The sequence below is a fragment of the Megalopta genalis genome, chromosome 5, assembly GCF_051020955.1.
Source record: "Megalopta genalis isolate 19385.01 chromosome 5, iyMegGena1_principal, whole genome shotgun sequence".
NCBI lineage: Eukaryota > Metazoa > Arthropoda > Insecta > Hymenoptera > Halictidae > Megalopta > Megalopta genalis.
In genome coordinates, this window is record NC_135017.1 from 13,514 (window position 1) to 29,090 (window position 15,577).

Genomic DNA, 15,577 nt, shown 5'->3' on the forward strand with positions numbered 1-15,577 from the left:
GTTCCAATGTAAATAATTAACCGTTTAATAGTACTTTTTATATAATACTTATTCTTAATCATACGTACACATTTGTGCCAGTTACGATTATAAAATTACACAAATGCTTATAAAATTATACAAACTCTTTAACTATTAATATAAAATAAAATAATTCACATACGGTTTTTTCTCGTTATGATTTTGATTCGCACAAACGATTAGTGTTCCGCTTTGAGATTTTTAATGTACATTATATTTATACATGTGGCGTCACCACGTCCGGCTTGCCCAGAACGAAATGCTCCTTTCTTTTCCTCCCCGATCTTCTTTATCTATAGATCCGTCCCCAACTAAGTTTGTAGACATTACAAAAATATCAATTAATAACCTTAATAATATTTCAGATAGTCTACTCGTTTTTTGTTACCATATGTACCATATGCTGGTTCTGTAGATAAAGAAGAGCATGAGGGAAAAGAATGGAGCATTTCGTTCTGGGCCCACCGTAAATGGTGACGCCACATGTGTTCATATATATATATCTATTGAAAATTTCAAAATGAAACATTAACTGTTTGTGCGAATCGTGAGCAAATTAACAAAGAAGCGTGTGTGAATTACTATTTTGTATTAATTGTTAAAGATTTTGTATAATTTTAAGAGCGTTTTTGTGATTTTATAATTGTAAGAATAAGTATTATACAAAGTATACTATTAAATGGTTAATTATTTACATTACAACTCTTACTTAGAAACAAATTATAAATTATTTTTGCACTATTTTTGAATATTAATCCATTAAAAAAAGTTACAGAAAGTTACATTACATACAATTGATTAAAAAAGTCTAACATCTTGAAAAATTTAATCGACTAGGTTCAATGGAGAGTATTATAGTAGATAATTATTCATTCAATTAATGTTTAAACAATTAATTTAATTTTATCCCATCAACAATAAAATACTAACGTCAGTTAATCACAAATTAATAATTTTTTTAATCATAGATGAATGATACATTAGATCCCATTAGTCCATCTTGTGATCTAAATTCACAAGCTGAAGTATCATATTTATTTGGAAGAGACCCTAGCATCTTGGCCTATGGACAAAGACCATATATTTCAGAAGATACAAAAAAGAATTTGATGTCTGTTTATGATATCGAAGAATGTAACTCTATAGAAGAGACAAATTCAGAGTCAAAGAGTTTTCAGACTATTAAAGTCTATTTACGATTGAAACCATTTCCCAAACAGATGAAATTAACACAGGAGCTAGAGCAGTCATATAAAATTCTGAATTCCACTACACTGCTGACAAAACTCCCTACTCTGGATAATACTAGTAGTTTTTTGAAAAGATCTAATAGTAATGATATTGTACAAAGAAAATTTACATTTACTCGTACATTCGGACCAGAGATTAATCAATTGGAACTGTTTGAACAAGCTGTTAAACAGCAAATGGTAGATTTTTTAGCTGGTCAGAATTCAACTATCATGACTTATGGTAAAGATATAAGATATCTTATAAATATTGTTTATATTTCAAGAAATGAAACCAACATCTTGATTACTTCTATTATTGATTATTACACAAGTATTATAACTTTTATAGGCACAACAAGTTCAGGAAAATCATTTACTCTACAAGGGAGTATTACGTCTCCTGGTATTATACCCAGATGCTTAGAATTTGTTTTCTCTAATATTACTTCAAAACCGTCTCCTCCTTACAAACCAGTGAATCATTGTGATGTTGTTAGTTTGGGTCCTCTCGAACGTGCTCAAGAATTAGAAATGAAAACGAAATTGCTAACGTTTGCTTCGATGGATAAACAACACTATATTAATGCTTACACAGAAATGCAAAATTTATTACAAGAGGAGTCACCAATCAGACCAAGTCAATGCATTGACGCACATTACTCAGTTTGGGTGTCTTTTGCAGAAATTTATAATGAAATTGTCTACGATCTTTTGTCGAATGAGACTCAGAAAAGGAGAACTCCGTTGAAATTAGTTACTGATACACAAGGTACAGCTTTTATCAAAGGACTGAAAACTGTATGTGTCAATTCTGGTTCCGAGGCTTACCAGGTTTTAATGGCTGGTCAGTATAATTTAAAAGTAGCTGCAACAGCTCTAAATGCAAGAAGTTCTAGATCACATTGCATATTTACTATCAAATTATTGAAGTATTATGTTGAGAATGAACCAAATGCTGTTGAAGTTAGCACGTAAGCAATAGTATTTCTTATTAAATATAATGTTTAGCTAAGAGTATATCTAATAATTTTTATAAATATTACAGATTTGCTTTCTGCGATTTGGCTGGTTCGGAACGCTTGAAAAAAACATTGAATATTGGGGATAGATTGAAAGAAGCACAAAATATCAATACAAGTCTGTTGGTATTAGGAAAATGTTTAAAAACAATTCATGACGGGCAGCTATTTAAACAAAAACTGGAACATGTTGGTCCATTCAGGGAGTCAAAACTAACAAGACTGTTTCAAAAAGCACTTTCTGGTAGAGAACGTATGGCATTGATAGTGAATATCAATCCTTTACCAAATTTGTATACAGAAACACGAAATGTTTTGAATTTTGCTGCTATTGCAAAGAAAATAGTTTTAGAACAGAAACAAAAAGTACATAAGAAAAAGTCGAGATTTTCACAAATAGTTAGAGAAAGTATAAAAACAGCAATTGATTGGGATACTACAGAATTAGAAAGTGAAGGTACAGCATTTTTAAAAATTGCTTATATGTTTCCAATTGATTTATACTTTTACATATCTTGGCAGAGTTGCATAATGGTGGAGATAATCATGCTATACCTGATTATGTTCACGTTGAAGATTACGATGAGTTACTTTGTGAAAATAAAAATCTAAAAGACGAAATAAAATTATTGAAAAGTTCTGCATTAAGTCGCGATCTAGAGATTCGTCAAGAAATGGCGGATACTTATACGGCTATGATGAAAAACCTTGAAACTGAATGGAAGTATGTTACTAGTTTTAACAATTCATCGAGAATAATTTGTCTTGTTAAGTTGTATAATTCATTAGTATAATCATTGTATTTTAAAAATTACACCATCAATTGTGATCCAGGAGTCATATAAACGATGTAGAGGAACGACATGAAGATATTCTTCAATGGTCTGTGAAACAAATTGAAGATTTCTATAAACAAAGATTGGATGAACTTAACTGTGACAAGAGAAAACGTTCGTCTATTCTAGACGACAATGCTGATGACAGAAAAAACATTGAAGAGTTGGAGATTCAAAACTCACAATTAACATCAAAGCTTGTGCTACTTAAAAGTAACGTGAAGCAAGTTAAAGAATCGAATCAAACTTTGGCAATCGAAAAGAATAAGTTATCTTTCGAACTAGACTTAATAAAAAAAGATTTGAACAATATGAAAGATTTGTTGAGTGCAGCTCAGAAAGATGTTTGTACTGGTGAAGAGGCAACATGTTACATAGAAGAATTAAAGTCTCAACTGTTTGCTAAAGAGGATCAAGTGAAGGTGCATACATGATTATTTATTATTTTTTATGATTGTAAACAAATACTCCATTTTATATTCTATTGACGTTATTTCAGAAATTAAAACTATTTTTAAATGAAGCAAAGGAAGAGTATATTACTATTACTACGGAAATAAGGGAGAAAGAATATACTATTAAGGAGCAGGAAGTAGAATTATTAGAAAAGCAGGAGACAATAGATGACTTAGAAGCTGATCTTGTAAATATTAATATTTGCCTCACAAAGGAGTGTAAAGAAAAAGAGGCATTAGATGAAGAATTAGAAAATCAAAATAAGAAATTGCTGGATTACGAGCGCAAAATGCAAAATATGCTCCAGATAATAAATAAATTGGGATGTGAGAAATTAGAACTATTAAATGAAGAGCAAATGTTGAAAAAAGCAGTTTTGATTAAAGATTCCACTCAAGACTCAACATGTAAAAATGATGTATGCCAAATTTTAACTTTATATAATATATAAATAATTTTATGAATCAAAACTTACATTGTAAATTGTTACATAATAGGTTTCAGAAACATCTCATGATTCTCCAAAAGATGACGAACATCAAGAGATTATTATCAAAAAAGAAATTTCTATCGATTACAAGGTAGAATCGTTAGATAAGTCTACTGAGCCTGGTAACTATGACCGAAAAACAGGTAGGTATAAGATCTTGATTTATGGTGTTTAACAACAATAGTTATCATACAATTAATTGTCAATTTAATAGGAAATGAAGAGGTTGATCCCCAAATGAGAGAAAAGACACTTGCTGTAGAAATAGAGAATTCTACTCTAAAAGAGAAATTAACTCAAAGTAAGACCGAGATACAGAGCCTGAGAAACGAACTAGATTTAGCTAAAGTGAAATTGAAGGTTATATCTGATCAAATAAGCAATTTGCAAATGAATAGCAGAAATACTAAACTTGGGATTGAAGGTTCTGTTGAATGCAAAAGTCAAGTGAATGAAAATGAAATTCAAAGTGATTGCAGTCAACCTATTAGAAAAGAAGAAGATACTCAAACAAGTTTTAGTGGCGAATTTGATGAATGTGAACTTATTTTGAACGAATTATCCAAACTAATGGTAAAATACGATGATACGAAATCACTTCTTATGGAAAAGTGTCAAGTATGTAGATTAATAGAAATATATTCATATCAGTTTTTAGCAGATTTCTAATAGGACCACTATACAATTTAAGGTGTTGGTTGAGTCTAAGCAAGAAGTATCATCTTTGACGCAAAAACTAGAAAGTCTGACAGAAGAAAATATAGCAAATAAGCTTGTTTTAGAAGAATATAAAAACTCGATTGAATTGTTGAAAAAGCAGCTGTCTCAAGGTGTGGATGATGAAATGCATCATCAAGAATTATTAGAAGATAGTGATCATTCTAAGGCTACACTAGATATAAAGATTGGGGATTATGAGCGACTTATTAATGAAGTTGAAAAAGAACTTGTACATACTAAGCATGATCATAATCAATGCATGAAAGTATGTAGTATTTCATAATCTTACAATTGGTATCACAAATTTTAACCGCTTCTTTAACATTTATTCTGCAATTACAGAAATTAAATACTTTACAAGCTAATTTCGACAATCTCATTTCAAAGGTAAGTATAGGTTTAAACATAAAATCGTTTATGCACACATATTTAATGATTACGATTTCAGTGCAAAGATGAACATATAGAAAGTATAAGTCAATTGGAGATTGATCTGCATACAGCAATAGAGAAAAGTGATATGAAGACAAAGGTATTTGGATGTAATAGGACAATAAAAACGATAAAAATTAATGAATCACTAAATCTTAGCTAAAAGATTGTCGATTAATGTTAGAACTCGTGAGAAACGATTTAGTTAAAAGGTTAATATTATAACTAAGTGAAGAAGGATCGCAATATTTTTGGATAAGCATTTATTTATTCGGGCTTTTATGCACCAAAAGATCGTCCAAATTTGTGTTGATTTTATTTCAAAGTATATTCTAAATTTTGTAATAGCATTTGAATTGAGAAAACTTTTGTTTTATGAAATTAGGAAAGAGATCATTTTCTTTATCTAAGAATTTGTAATTCTTTAAAACGTTTTGTCGTTAACATAGAATAAATTATTTAAAACGTGATAATTTATTCTGTCACACTATATTCTTGTTTCCAGTGCTTAGACGTACATGCTGCGAAAATCATAGAACTGGAACACAAACTTGATACCGTAACGGAATTTCAGCAAGAAATTGAAGAATTAATAAGAAGTTAGAAATATGTCAAGATGAGAAAGAATATCTGCAAAAGTTGTTGTGGATGAAAATAATGATAAACTCTTGGATTTTGAGGATTGTTTGGAAAGTGCGAAAGATATAGAACAGGAAAAAGATGCTGAAATAGTGTCGCTTCAACAAGGTCGGATATACAATTTGTTATTGTATAAAGCATTACAAATATTACTTCCGTAGTGAAGAAAAACAAAATTCGTCATGATTCCAGAAGCATAGTCGCTACTTAAAAAAACGGATCTTGCTGACAGAGACGGCAAGCTGATGCAGGCAGAGATAAAAAATACAATAAAAGAATTGGCAGATACAAATTATAAACTTTCTCAAAATGAGAAATATATTGAAAACTTAGAGTCACAGGTTGAAGCAAACGAACAGAATGCTAAAATTTTGGATCTTCTCCAACAAAGTGCTCAAGAAAGGCAAACAGAAAATGACAGGTTACGGAACATGAATCAAGAACTAAAAAATAGTTTGAATGAGAAGGAACGGGAGATGGAAGCATTTATGAAAAACAGAGATGAGATGGTCACCAAATATGAGGCGCTAGTAAGGAATCAACAAGAGGAATTAGAGAAACAAAAACAAGTAGCACTTCCTTATTAAATTGTTTAATGAAGTTGAAGGCTTAGGAACAAATTGTTCATTATGATACTTTTTTTATAGGCAACTGTGCATCATTCTAAAGAAAAAGTCTATTGTGAAGACGCTTCAGGGGATGAAGTGATAACAAAAGAACGTAGGACATGGCGGCCACCAAGGAAATATTCTCCTACATCAGATGTATCCGTCATCGAGCTACCTAGTTCAGAGACCAAGTATAAACTTAAACGTTATTGTATAGATTAGACTAGATGAGGAAGTTTTGAAAAGGATATTCTTTTATTTATCTCTAGGGTCCATTTTATTTATTTTGTAAACATACCTATACTAGATTTTCATTTTTATTACTACTTGCTCGTTTTGATCTTCCATCACCTTGCCGTTCTTCTTCTTAACAGAATGAATCAAAAGGGGCAAATAATTATAAGAAAATGCTTCGTTTTATTATTGAAAATCCATGGGCCCTTTGCACTGTAGTTCGAACAATAAAATTGAGTATTGTAAAATGTTATTGCTTAATTTTAGACCGACTGGTAAACTTACTGTGCTTCCACCTCCTATTGTATCTCTTTCGGAGAGAAGACAAAATACTCGTAAAAAGAAATTATATGTAGCAGAAGATGAATCTTTTCATGATATTGAACCAGTCAAGGTAATGTTGTGTAAAATAATTTTAATAATTCTATAGATTATTAATATTTCTTTATTTTTTTTAGTGTGCAGTAACAGATAAACCTACGGAAGTGAAAATTCGCAGTTTAAGATCTAGGCGAAAATGATAAATTGTATATCGATTAAGAATGAGTTATCATAACTGATCACTATTAAAAATAAAGGAACGGAGTAATTACAGCTCCGATATTTTTATGTAAAAAATTACGTTACAATGCAAGATATGCAATCTGTAAGAATTCTTTTTTATTATCTGTAGTTTAAGGCATACTGTGAGATGAATAATTAAAACCAGTATTTTTGTATCGTTAAGTTATTGTCTATATTAAAATAGTATATTTTTTTAAGTACCGCATGGCTTTTGTTGTTTATTCTACTAAGTTCTGGAGTGACTTTAACCAGTGACGTTGTAACTTCAGCTTCGTGGCGTTACTTGAAAAGTTTATGCACAAGAAAGTACAGCATCAACAGTTACCATATAATTAATACGTTACAAAATTATTAATGATCAGTAGAACAACTTACTGTTGAAAGCCTACACCACCTACACTATCTCGAAATATATGGGTTATATAGATTATATAGATTTTATTCATTGGTCTAAATACTTGATTAAAAGTTTATAAAATTATCTGAAATAGCGCTAATTATGAATTTATTTATTTACGACGTTTTTCGAGTTTTACAAAATTTTTGCTTTCCAGTTAAAAGCAGACGTAAATATGAACATTAAAGTAACAAGAAAATGTCACTCTTTGCTACCATCAAGAACGAATCTTTGACACATTTCAGGAAGTTTCTAGATTCGCAAGAGAACAGTATTCTTCCTTGGGCGAATGTCGACCATTTTCTGCATCCATTTCTCTCGGCCATTTGGAAAATGTGTTTCTTCTCTCTTTTATATAACTCAAAAATTGGCGGAGAATCCTCACACAGCTTCTGACCCGTGAAATCAGATTAGGGTAATTGCTAGTCACCAGTATAATCATTTGCTTGCAATAGAGGTTGCAATTAGGTTGGATCATGTTCGTCACGTCCGCGACTTTTCCCCGACTAATCGACAGTGGGAGGTTTGTGGAAGATTTTGGGGAGCGTGCAGACTTTACAATTTTTATTTCTATAAAAGATCATTTTTTTTTTCAAATGAGATTGCTTAGAGACGAAATTTAATTCTATTTCATTTGTGTGTGTTGATAGTAGTATTTTACAAATTTGTATAAAAACGAAACCAAGAGAGTAGTTTCGTAAGCAACAGATAATTTCGCAATTATCGAAGTTATGAACGAAACTAGGAATATAATGAAACATTGTTTGTGGGTCTTTGGGTAACATAGAAAATGGTATTTTACTATCGCATCGACATTATCATTTCTGGAATGAATTTGAGACCTTGAAAAGGGCTGTTATTATTAAATACAAGTGCCTGTGTAACACAGGAGGTTGTTGTTGCTTCTATGGTTCGATCGTAGCCCGTAATTCTGGAGTTTGAACCTCGTGCCATACTTTAATGTTCAGCCAAAATCCCATCACCACCCCCATCCTACGCAGATGGTGGCCCGTACCTTGACTATGTTCAACCATTGCGATGACGACGGAGCAAATCGGTCGAGAAGGCCCCACCTAGAACCACTTGACCTAGCAAGCCCGAGACATAGTTCGAAATTATTCGAATTGTTCCAAATAAATATTACAATAATATAATTGTCCGAATAAATTCTTGTCTGTCCAATATTTTATTAGGATAATGATTACTTATTGTCCCAACAAATTATTCCATCCACTTATTCAAACAATTTGTTCCATCTATTTATTCAAGAAAGCTATTCTGTCCATTTATCCGAACAAACTATTCCGGTATTGTCTATTCGGTTGAATCATAAATAATTTTCGTTTCCTTTTTTATCAGATATCTGTTTTGTCTTTTCTTTTATTTATTTCCTTCCGTTTTTCTTTTTTATTATTTCATTTATTTTGAACCTTTGTCTATTTAGTGAAAGCAAAAACCTCGTTCGACCCGGTGGGTGGATATACTCGATGAGAAAGTGTGAATCGCGCAGTATTTTTGCGCTCGAGGGTCTCGTTTGCGGATATGTAAATTGCCAGATGCTCTGGCAACAGCCGTGTCTAGATATTGACGGATGTTTCTACTTAATGTAAATATTGACTTTGCCATCGTATAGCACCTTAACATCTTATAGCACCTTAACATCGTATAGCCATCGTTTCAAAATCGCGGTAGAAATTCAAATGCAATCCGCGGCTCTTTTTCATTTCACCGTTCCCATGGTCTGGACCAGAAACGGAGAGAGAAATGTTAAACGAAATTTCGATTGCACAAAGTGCCGTGTGTTTTCTCTCTTTCCTTTTTGTCTCTGTAAATAACCCAGCCGCTATATAGGTCAAACTACTATTACATGAGTTGCTTTTTGAATTCACGTGAAACCGAGGACAGCGGAGGATTGAAGGAGACAGGGCCAAAGCCCATGGCGTGCCACGAAGTCGATCGAAGTTTCTCCATAACAAATACAGCGGGCAGATATCGTCGCTTCGGTTTGGCGGATCTTTTTACAAAGCATTCTTTCTCCGAGAAATGATAAAGAATGATCACGCAATCGTCGGATCTATTAACTTGAATGATACGAAATATGTGATCCCGGCGTTTTGGGATTCTCCTGTTCGTCATTCGTATCGGCCCACTTTTCGCCTCATTCCGTCGCGATTTAAATACGAACAGTCCAAATTTAAATCTCCGCGCTTCGTGATTAATTATTTTCATAAGAACTGCGCTCTCTCTCTCTCTCTCTCTCTCTCTCTCTTGGCGCATCTGATATTTAAGGTATTCTATTATTATCGGGTCTTAATCATTTCTTCAACGTTGGGAGGATGTTGCGAGTTGACTGGCCGAATGATCCGGATTTTTTGACTGTCTGGATAATCCGGATATTTGAGTATTCGGAGTACATATATAGTCGTAGAATAATTCGATTAGTTAAAAATATCCCGATAATTCGGATAAATCGGACAATAATAAAAGAGAAAGTACGCAGAACTATGGCTTTAACTTAAATCCATTACTATGTTACACTTTAGAGACTAAAAATAAGCCTTAAATAAAAAGAATATTTTTTGAAGACAAGAATATAACGGGGGTTATGTTGTAATATAGTACGGGTTATGTTGTTGAATAAAATTTATACGGTTATATATCTGCGTAAAGATGTAATTATGTAAATCCAAACGATATCCAGACATCCGGATATTTACGAGAAATAGTAGTTACTAATTATGGCCACAGCACTGTTAAAATATATGTGAGACTTGAATTGTATTTGATAGTTTGCAAAATTTCTATTTGAATTCAAAAAGTTGTTGGCGGAAAAGGATATTATAAACAAAGAAAAAATATTTTTTCCAGAGTTAGCAGGTCGATATCTCCTGCACTATTTTCATTATAGGAACAGTATTACCAACAGATGGTGAAGAATGTGACATGTTTGTGTAAGGTATTTCATGCAAACGAACACGAGTGTCATCAGTGTATGTATATAATTTTTCTCATCAGAAGATCAAGAGCATTTTACAAGATTTACTTGTATTGTAGCACAGAGTTATGTTGGATCCGACAGTAACGTCATCTGTCTTTGAAATTTTTGAAAATTTTTATTTTACATAAAATTAAATAAAGAACCAGAATATACACCAGCTAGTGATACTTAAAAAAATGGGAACATAAAAACGTTGACATAACCTTGAAATTATAAATTCTTTACAATTGTGAGATCTCTGCAGACCTTTCTGCTTCCTCCTGACCCTAAACTCAATCAATTCCAAACCAGTTGAGACCAATTTCCTTGATAGCATGTGTCAAAACCAAAACTATTTTCAAAACGTTCCTTTATGCTTCATACGAACAAAGAAATTCAAGTGTTCTGTTTTTCGTGACTCTCCCTGTATAACAAAACTTCAAGCTTCCACTTAAAAATCTTAAAGTCACTTTCGTAGTGTGCTTGACATTAATGTCTCATTCTTCGAAATATTTGAACGAGTTAATTTCGTTGTTGTTGTCGAACAAACAAAAATAATTTTAAAGCTTTCGTATTTAAAATTTGTTGCATAAATCTTCACATTGAAACAAAAAATTGACGTTATTGTATTATGAAATCAATTATAGAAAGTCAAGAATACTGAAGGATACTTAATTTCTATACAAAACAGTTAATTGATAGATTTTTGAAAATATCTTAGAGATGATGGTTATTTTGAAAGAATGTACTTTGTATATCATATATCGCTTAAGACAACATATTTAATCATTAATTCATTATAATTACAACCGTATTAAAAAGATTCATATTTTCTTACAATGTACATGCCTCTTTCGCATCTTCACAATTTCTTTCTCATTCTGACACAATATCAAATTACTTGCTCCTAACTAGAGTGTGGGATAGTACTACTACTCAGCTTACACATACTTGCTGAAATAGATAATGATACCAAAGCTTCTTCGGGGGAGGGGGGGGCAATAGTATGTTTATTTTCCAGGAATGTGCATCAGCTATGTTCAGAAGTGACATGCCAACATTCTCTTTAGCAGTCACATCAACTTCTTTTTCATACGCCGGAAATTTAACTATATCCAAGTTACCAGAGATAACTGCCGCGGGCAAAATTATCTCACCAAATTTGATAATAATACAATAGAACTCCGTCTATTTGAATTAAGTTTGACCGACATACAACCCTGTATACCGACAAGAACGATGCTCCTATTATCCAACTCCAGTTGGATGTATATACTTGCACTTGTGTTGAAAGCAATTTGTAACAAAACCCAGTTATATAAAATTAAACTCCAATTATATGAATAAATGAACAACGAAAGAGGGAATAATCGCTTCATTCCTATTATCCGATAGATTCACTTATGCGAATATGCATAGAATACGGATACACATTTAATAATATCATCGTTTCTGGACCTAATAGCCGCGGCCCGAACTGTCTCGCCAAATTTATTTTTGGCATCAACACTGGCACCTTTATTTATCAGATATTTAACAACCTCTAAGTGATGAAACTTAACAGCTATGTGCAAAGCTGTCATGCCATCAATGTCTTCAGCATTAAAATCGGCCCTTTTTTCATTTATCAGCAATTTAACTATCTCCAAATTACCATACCTAGCAGCAGTGTGCAAAATTGTCATTCCTTCATTGTCTTTGCCATTAAAATCTGCCCCTTTTTCATTTATCAGAAATTTAACTATCTCCCAGTTACCAAACTCAGCTGCCATGTGCAAAACTGTCATGCCATCAATGTCTTCAGCATTAAAATCGGCCCTTTTTTCATTTATCAGAAATTTAACTATCTCCAAATTACCACACCTAGCAGCAGTGTGCAAAATTGTCATGCCATCAATGTCTTCAGCATTAAAATCGGCCCTTTTTTCATTTATCAGAAATTTAACTATCTCCAAATTACCATACATAGCAACAGTGTGCAAAATTGTCTTTCCATTATTGTCTTTGGCATTAAAATCGGCCCCTTTTTCATTTATCAGTAATTTAACTATCTCCAAATTACCATACCTAGCAGGAGTGTGCAAAATTGTCATTCCATTATTGTCCTTGGCATTAAAATCGGCCCCTTTTTCATTTATAAGAAATTTAACTATCTCCAAATTACCATACTTAGCAGCCGTGTGCAAAACTGTCATGCCATTAATGTCTTTAGAACTAAAATTGGCCTCTTTTTCATTTATCAGAAATTTAACTATCTCCAAATTACCATACCTAGCAGCAGTGTGCAAAATTGTCATACCATTAATGTCTTTGGCATTAAAATTGGTCTCTTTTTCATTTATCAGAAATTTAACTATCTCCAAGTTACCATACTTAATAGCAGTGTGCAAAACTGTCATGCCATTAATTTCTATAGAACTAAAATTGGCCTCTTTTTCATTTATCAGAAATTTAACTATCTCCAAATTACCATACTTAGCAGCCGTGTGCAAAACTGTCATGCCATTAATGTCTTTAGAACTAAAATTGGCCTCTTTTTCATTTATCAGAAATTTAACTATCTCCAAATTACCATACCTAGCAACAGTGTGCAAAATTGTGTTTCCATTATTGTCTTTGGCATTAAAATCGGCCCCTTTTTCATTTATCAGAAATTTAACTATCTCCCACTTACCAAACTTAGCTGCCATGTGCAAAACTGTCATGCCATCAATGTCTTCAGCATTAAAATCGGCTCCTTTTTCATTTATCAGAAATTTAACTATCTCCAAATAACCATACTTAGCAGCAGTGTGCAAAACTGTCATGCCACTAATGTCTTCAGAATTCAAACTGGTCTCTTTTTCATTTATCAGAAATTTAACTATCTCCAAGTCACCATACTTAACAGCAGTGTGCAAAACTGTCATGCCATTAATGTCTTTAGAACTAAAATTGGCCTCTTTTTCATTTATCAGAAATTTAACTATCTCCAAATTACCATACTTAGCAGCCGTGTGCAAAACTGTCATGCCATTAATGTCTTTAGGACTAAAATTGGCCTCTTTTTCATTTATCAGAAATTTAACTATCTCCAAATTACCATACCTAGCAGCAGTGTGCAAAATTGTCATACCATTAATGTCTTTGGCATTAAAATTGGTCTCTTTTTCATTTATCAGAAATTTAACTATCTCCAAGTTACCATACTTAATAGCAGTGTGCAAAACTGTCATGCCATTAATTTCTATAGAACTAAAATTGGCCTCTTTTTCATTTATCAGAAATTTAACTATCTCCAAATTACCATACTTAGCAGCCGTGTGCAAAACTGTCATGCCATTAATGTCTTTAGAACTAAAATTGGCCTCTTTTTCATTTATCAGAAATTTAACTATCTCCAAATTACCATACCTAGCAACAGTGTGCAAAATTGTGTTTCCATTATTGTCTTTGGCATTAAAATCGGCCCCTTTTTCATTTGTCAGAAATTTAACTATCTCCCACTTACCAAACTTAGCTGCCATGTGCAAAACTGTCATGCCATCAATGTCTTCAGCATTAAAATCGGCCCCTTTTTCATTTATCAGAAATTTAACTATCTCCAAATAACCATACTTAGCAGCAGTGTGCAAAACTGTCATGCCACTAATGTCTTCAGAATTCAAACTGGTCTCTTTTTCATTTATCAGAAATTTAACTATCTCCAAGTCACCATACTTAACAGCAGTGTGCAAAACTGTCATGCCATTAATGTCTTTAGAACTAAAATTGGCCTCTTTTTCATTTATCAGAAATTTAACTATCTCCAAATTACCATACTTAGCAGCCGTGTGCAAAACTGTCATGCCACTATTGTCTTCAACATGAAGAATGTTATATGGATTATCTAAATTATCTAAGACAAAACGGCCGATTCCTTTATTACTTTCCTTTGCTGCTACAAATAGAACGTCCTTATCATAATATTCCTCTTGTAGATGTATATTTGTCAGTTTCTCTTTTAGGAGTTTACTGTTTAAAAATATTCGTATAACTTGATAATCTGTCTTTACTAAAATCTCTTTTAATAAATATTCTTGTTTTTTTGATTTTGTTAGTATATACTGATTCCCTGCTTTCCCTTTTTGCTATCCAATTTACGAATACTTTAGCAGCAAAGTAGTCTCTAACAGTTGAGTGTATAAATTCAATATTGCTACCATCAGATCTGATAATACCAACTGATAGTAATGTATCTCTAAATGTTTTTAAAGATTGTTTTGGTGCAGATTTAAGGATGAAAGATTTAGTTAGAGATTTATGATAATTATCATAAGTTATTTTATCTTGTTCCTGTCTTAGTCGTTCTTTAACTTTTGCTTTTTGAAAATAAATACTATACTTTCTATCAACAAAATTTTCGTATAATTCCCATATGTCATTTCCCACATAACTAAAGTCAGGGCTTTGATCATTAATATCTCGCGTCCATTCTTTAAAATATCTCGTAGAGCCTTCTAACATTAAATAAAGCTGTAATGGTCTTCCAATGAGCTTCGATACATCGCCATTAAATACTTCGTGCATTTTACTTAAGAATGTCATGGTGTATGTTTGCACCCTCGTATTTTCTATTATTTCATCGCTATCGCCAAAGATACTTTGAAAATCATCATGACTTAAAATGTGACTTAGATGATTCTTTAAGTAATTTTTAATTAATTCGCTCGTTATTTCATCACCAATTGGTTCAAGCTTTATGGCAAATGTTGAAACTGCACTCTCTAAAATATGCTCACAATGGAGACGAGTAGTAATCCATAATTTAGCTTTAGTTTTATCTTTCAAACGTTGTAATAATGTGATAACTTTATCTCTATTCACTTCATCTAAAACTTCATCAAATCCATCAAATGTTATTAATAAAGGTATTCCAAAATCCTGCTTTACCAGCGCCATACCTAATAATCTTCTGGCAAAATCATTGCTTA

The 15,577-nt window shown here is 32.3% G+C and overlaps 2 protein-coding genes across 2 annotated transcripts; one reads left to right on the plus strand and one right to left on the minus strand.

Moving 5' to 3' along the window:
* Positions 1–490: 490 nt before the first annotated feature.
* Positions 491–7,456, plus strand: LOC117228243 (uncharacterized). Its single transcript, XM_076522444.1, is given in 19 exon segments — positions 491–666; positions 990–1,494; positions 1,603–2,224; positions 2,299–2,729; positions 2,795–2,996; positions 3,107–3,530; positions 3,608–3,982; positions 4,062–4,197; positions 4,269–4,672; positions 4,746–5,039; positions 5,117–5,161; positions 5,223–5,306; positions 5,712–5,793; positions 5,796–5,851; positions 5,854–5,953; positions 6,038–6,414; positions 6,493–6,644; positions 6,955–7,081; positions 7,146–7,456. Coding segments are annotated over 18 exon segments (4,479 nt in total). The 5' UTR covers positions 491–666; the 3' UTR covers positions 7,209–7,456.
* A 3,933-nt stretch (positions 7,457–11,389) lies between these two features.
* Positions 11,390–14,459, minus strand: LOC143259545 (uncharacterized). The gene has a single exon (XM_076522437.1). The coding sequence runs from the start codon at positions 14,450–14,452 to the stop codon at positions 12,023–12,025; it is 2,430 nt and encodes an 809-aa protein (XP_076378552.1). The 5' UTR covers positions 14,453–14,459; the 3' UTR covers positions 11,390–12,022.
* Between the last annotated feature and the right edge of the window lie 1,118 nt (positions 14,460–15,577).

Excerpts from the sequence above, each read along its gene's own strand:
- LOC143259545 (XM_076522437.1), bottom strand. The coding sequence starts at position 14,452 with ATGACAGTTTTGCACACGGCTGCTAAGTATGGTAATTTGGAGATAGTT.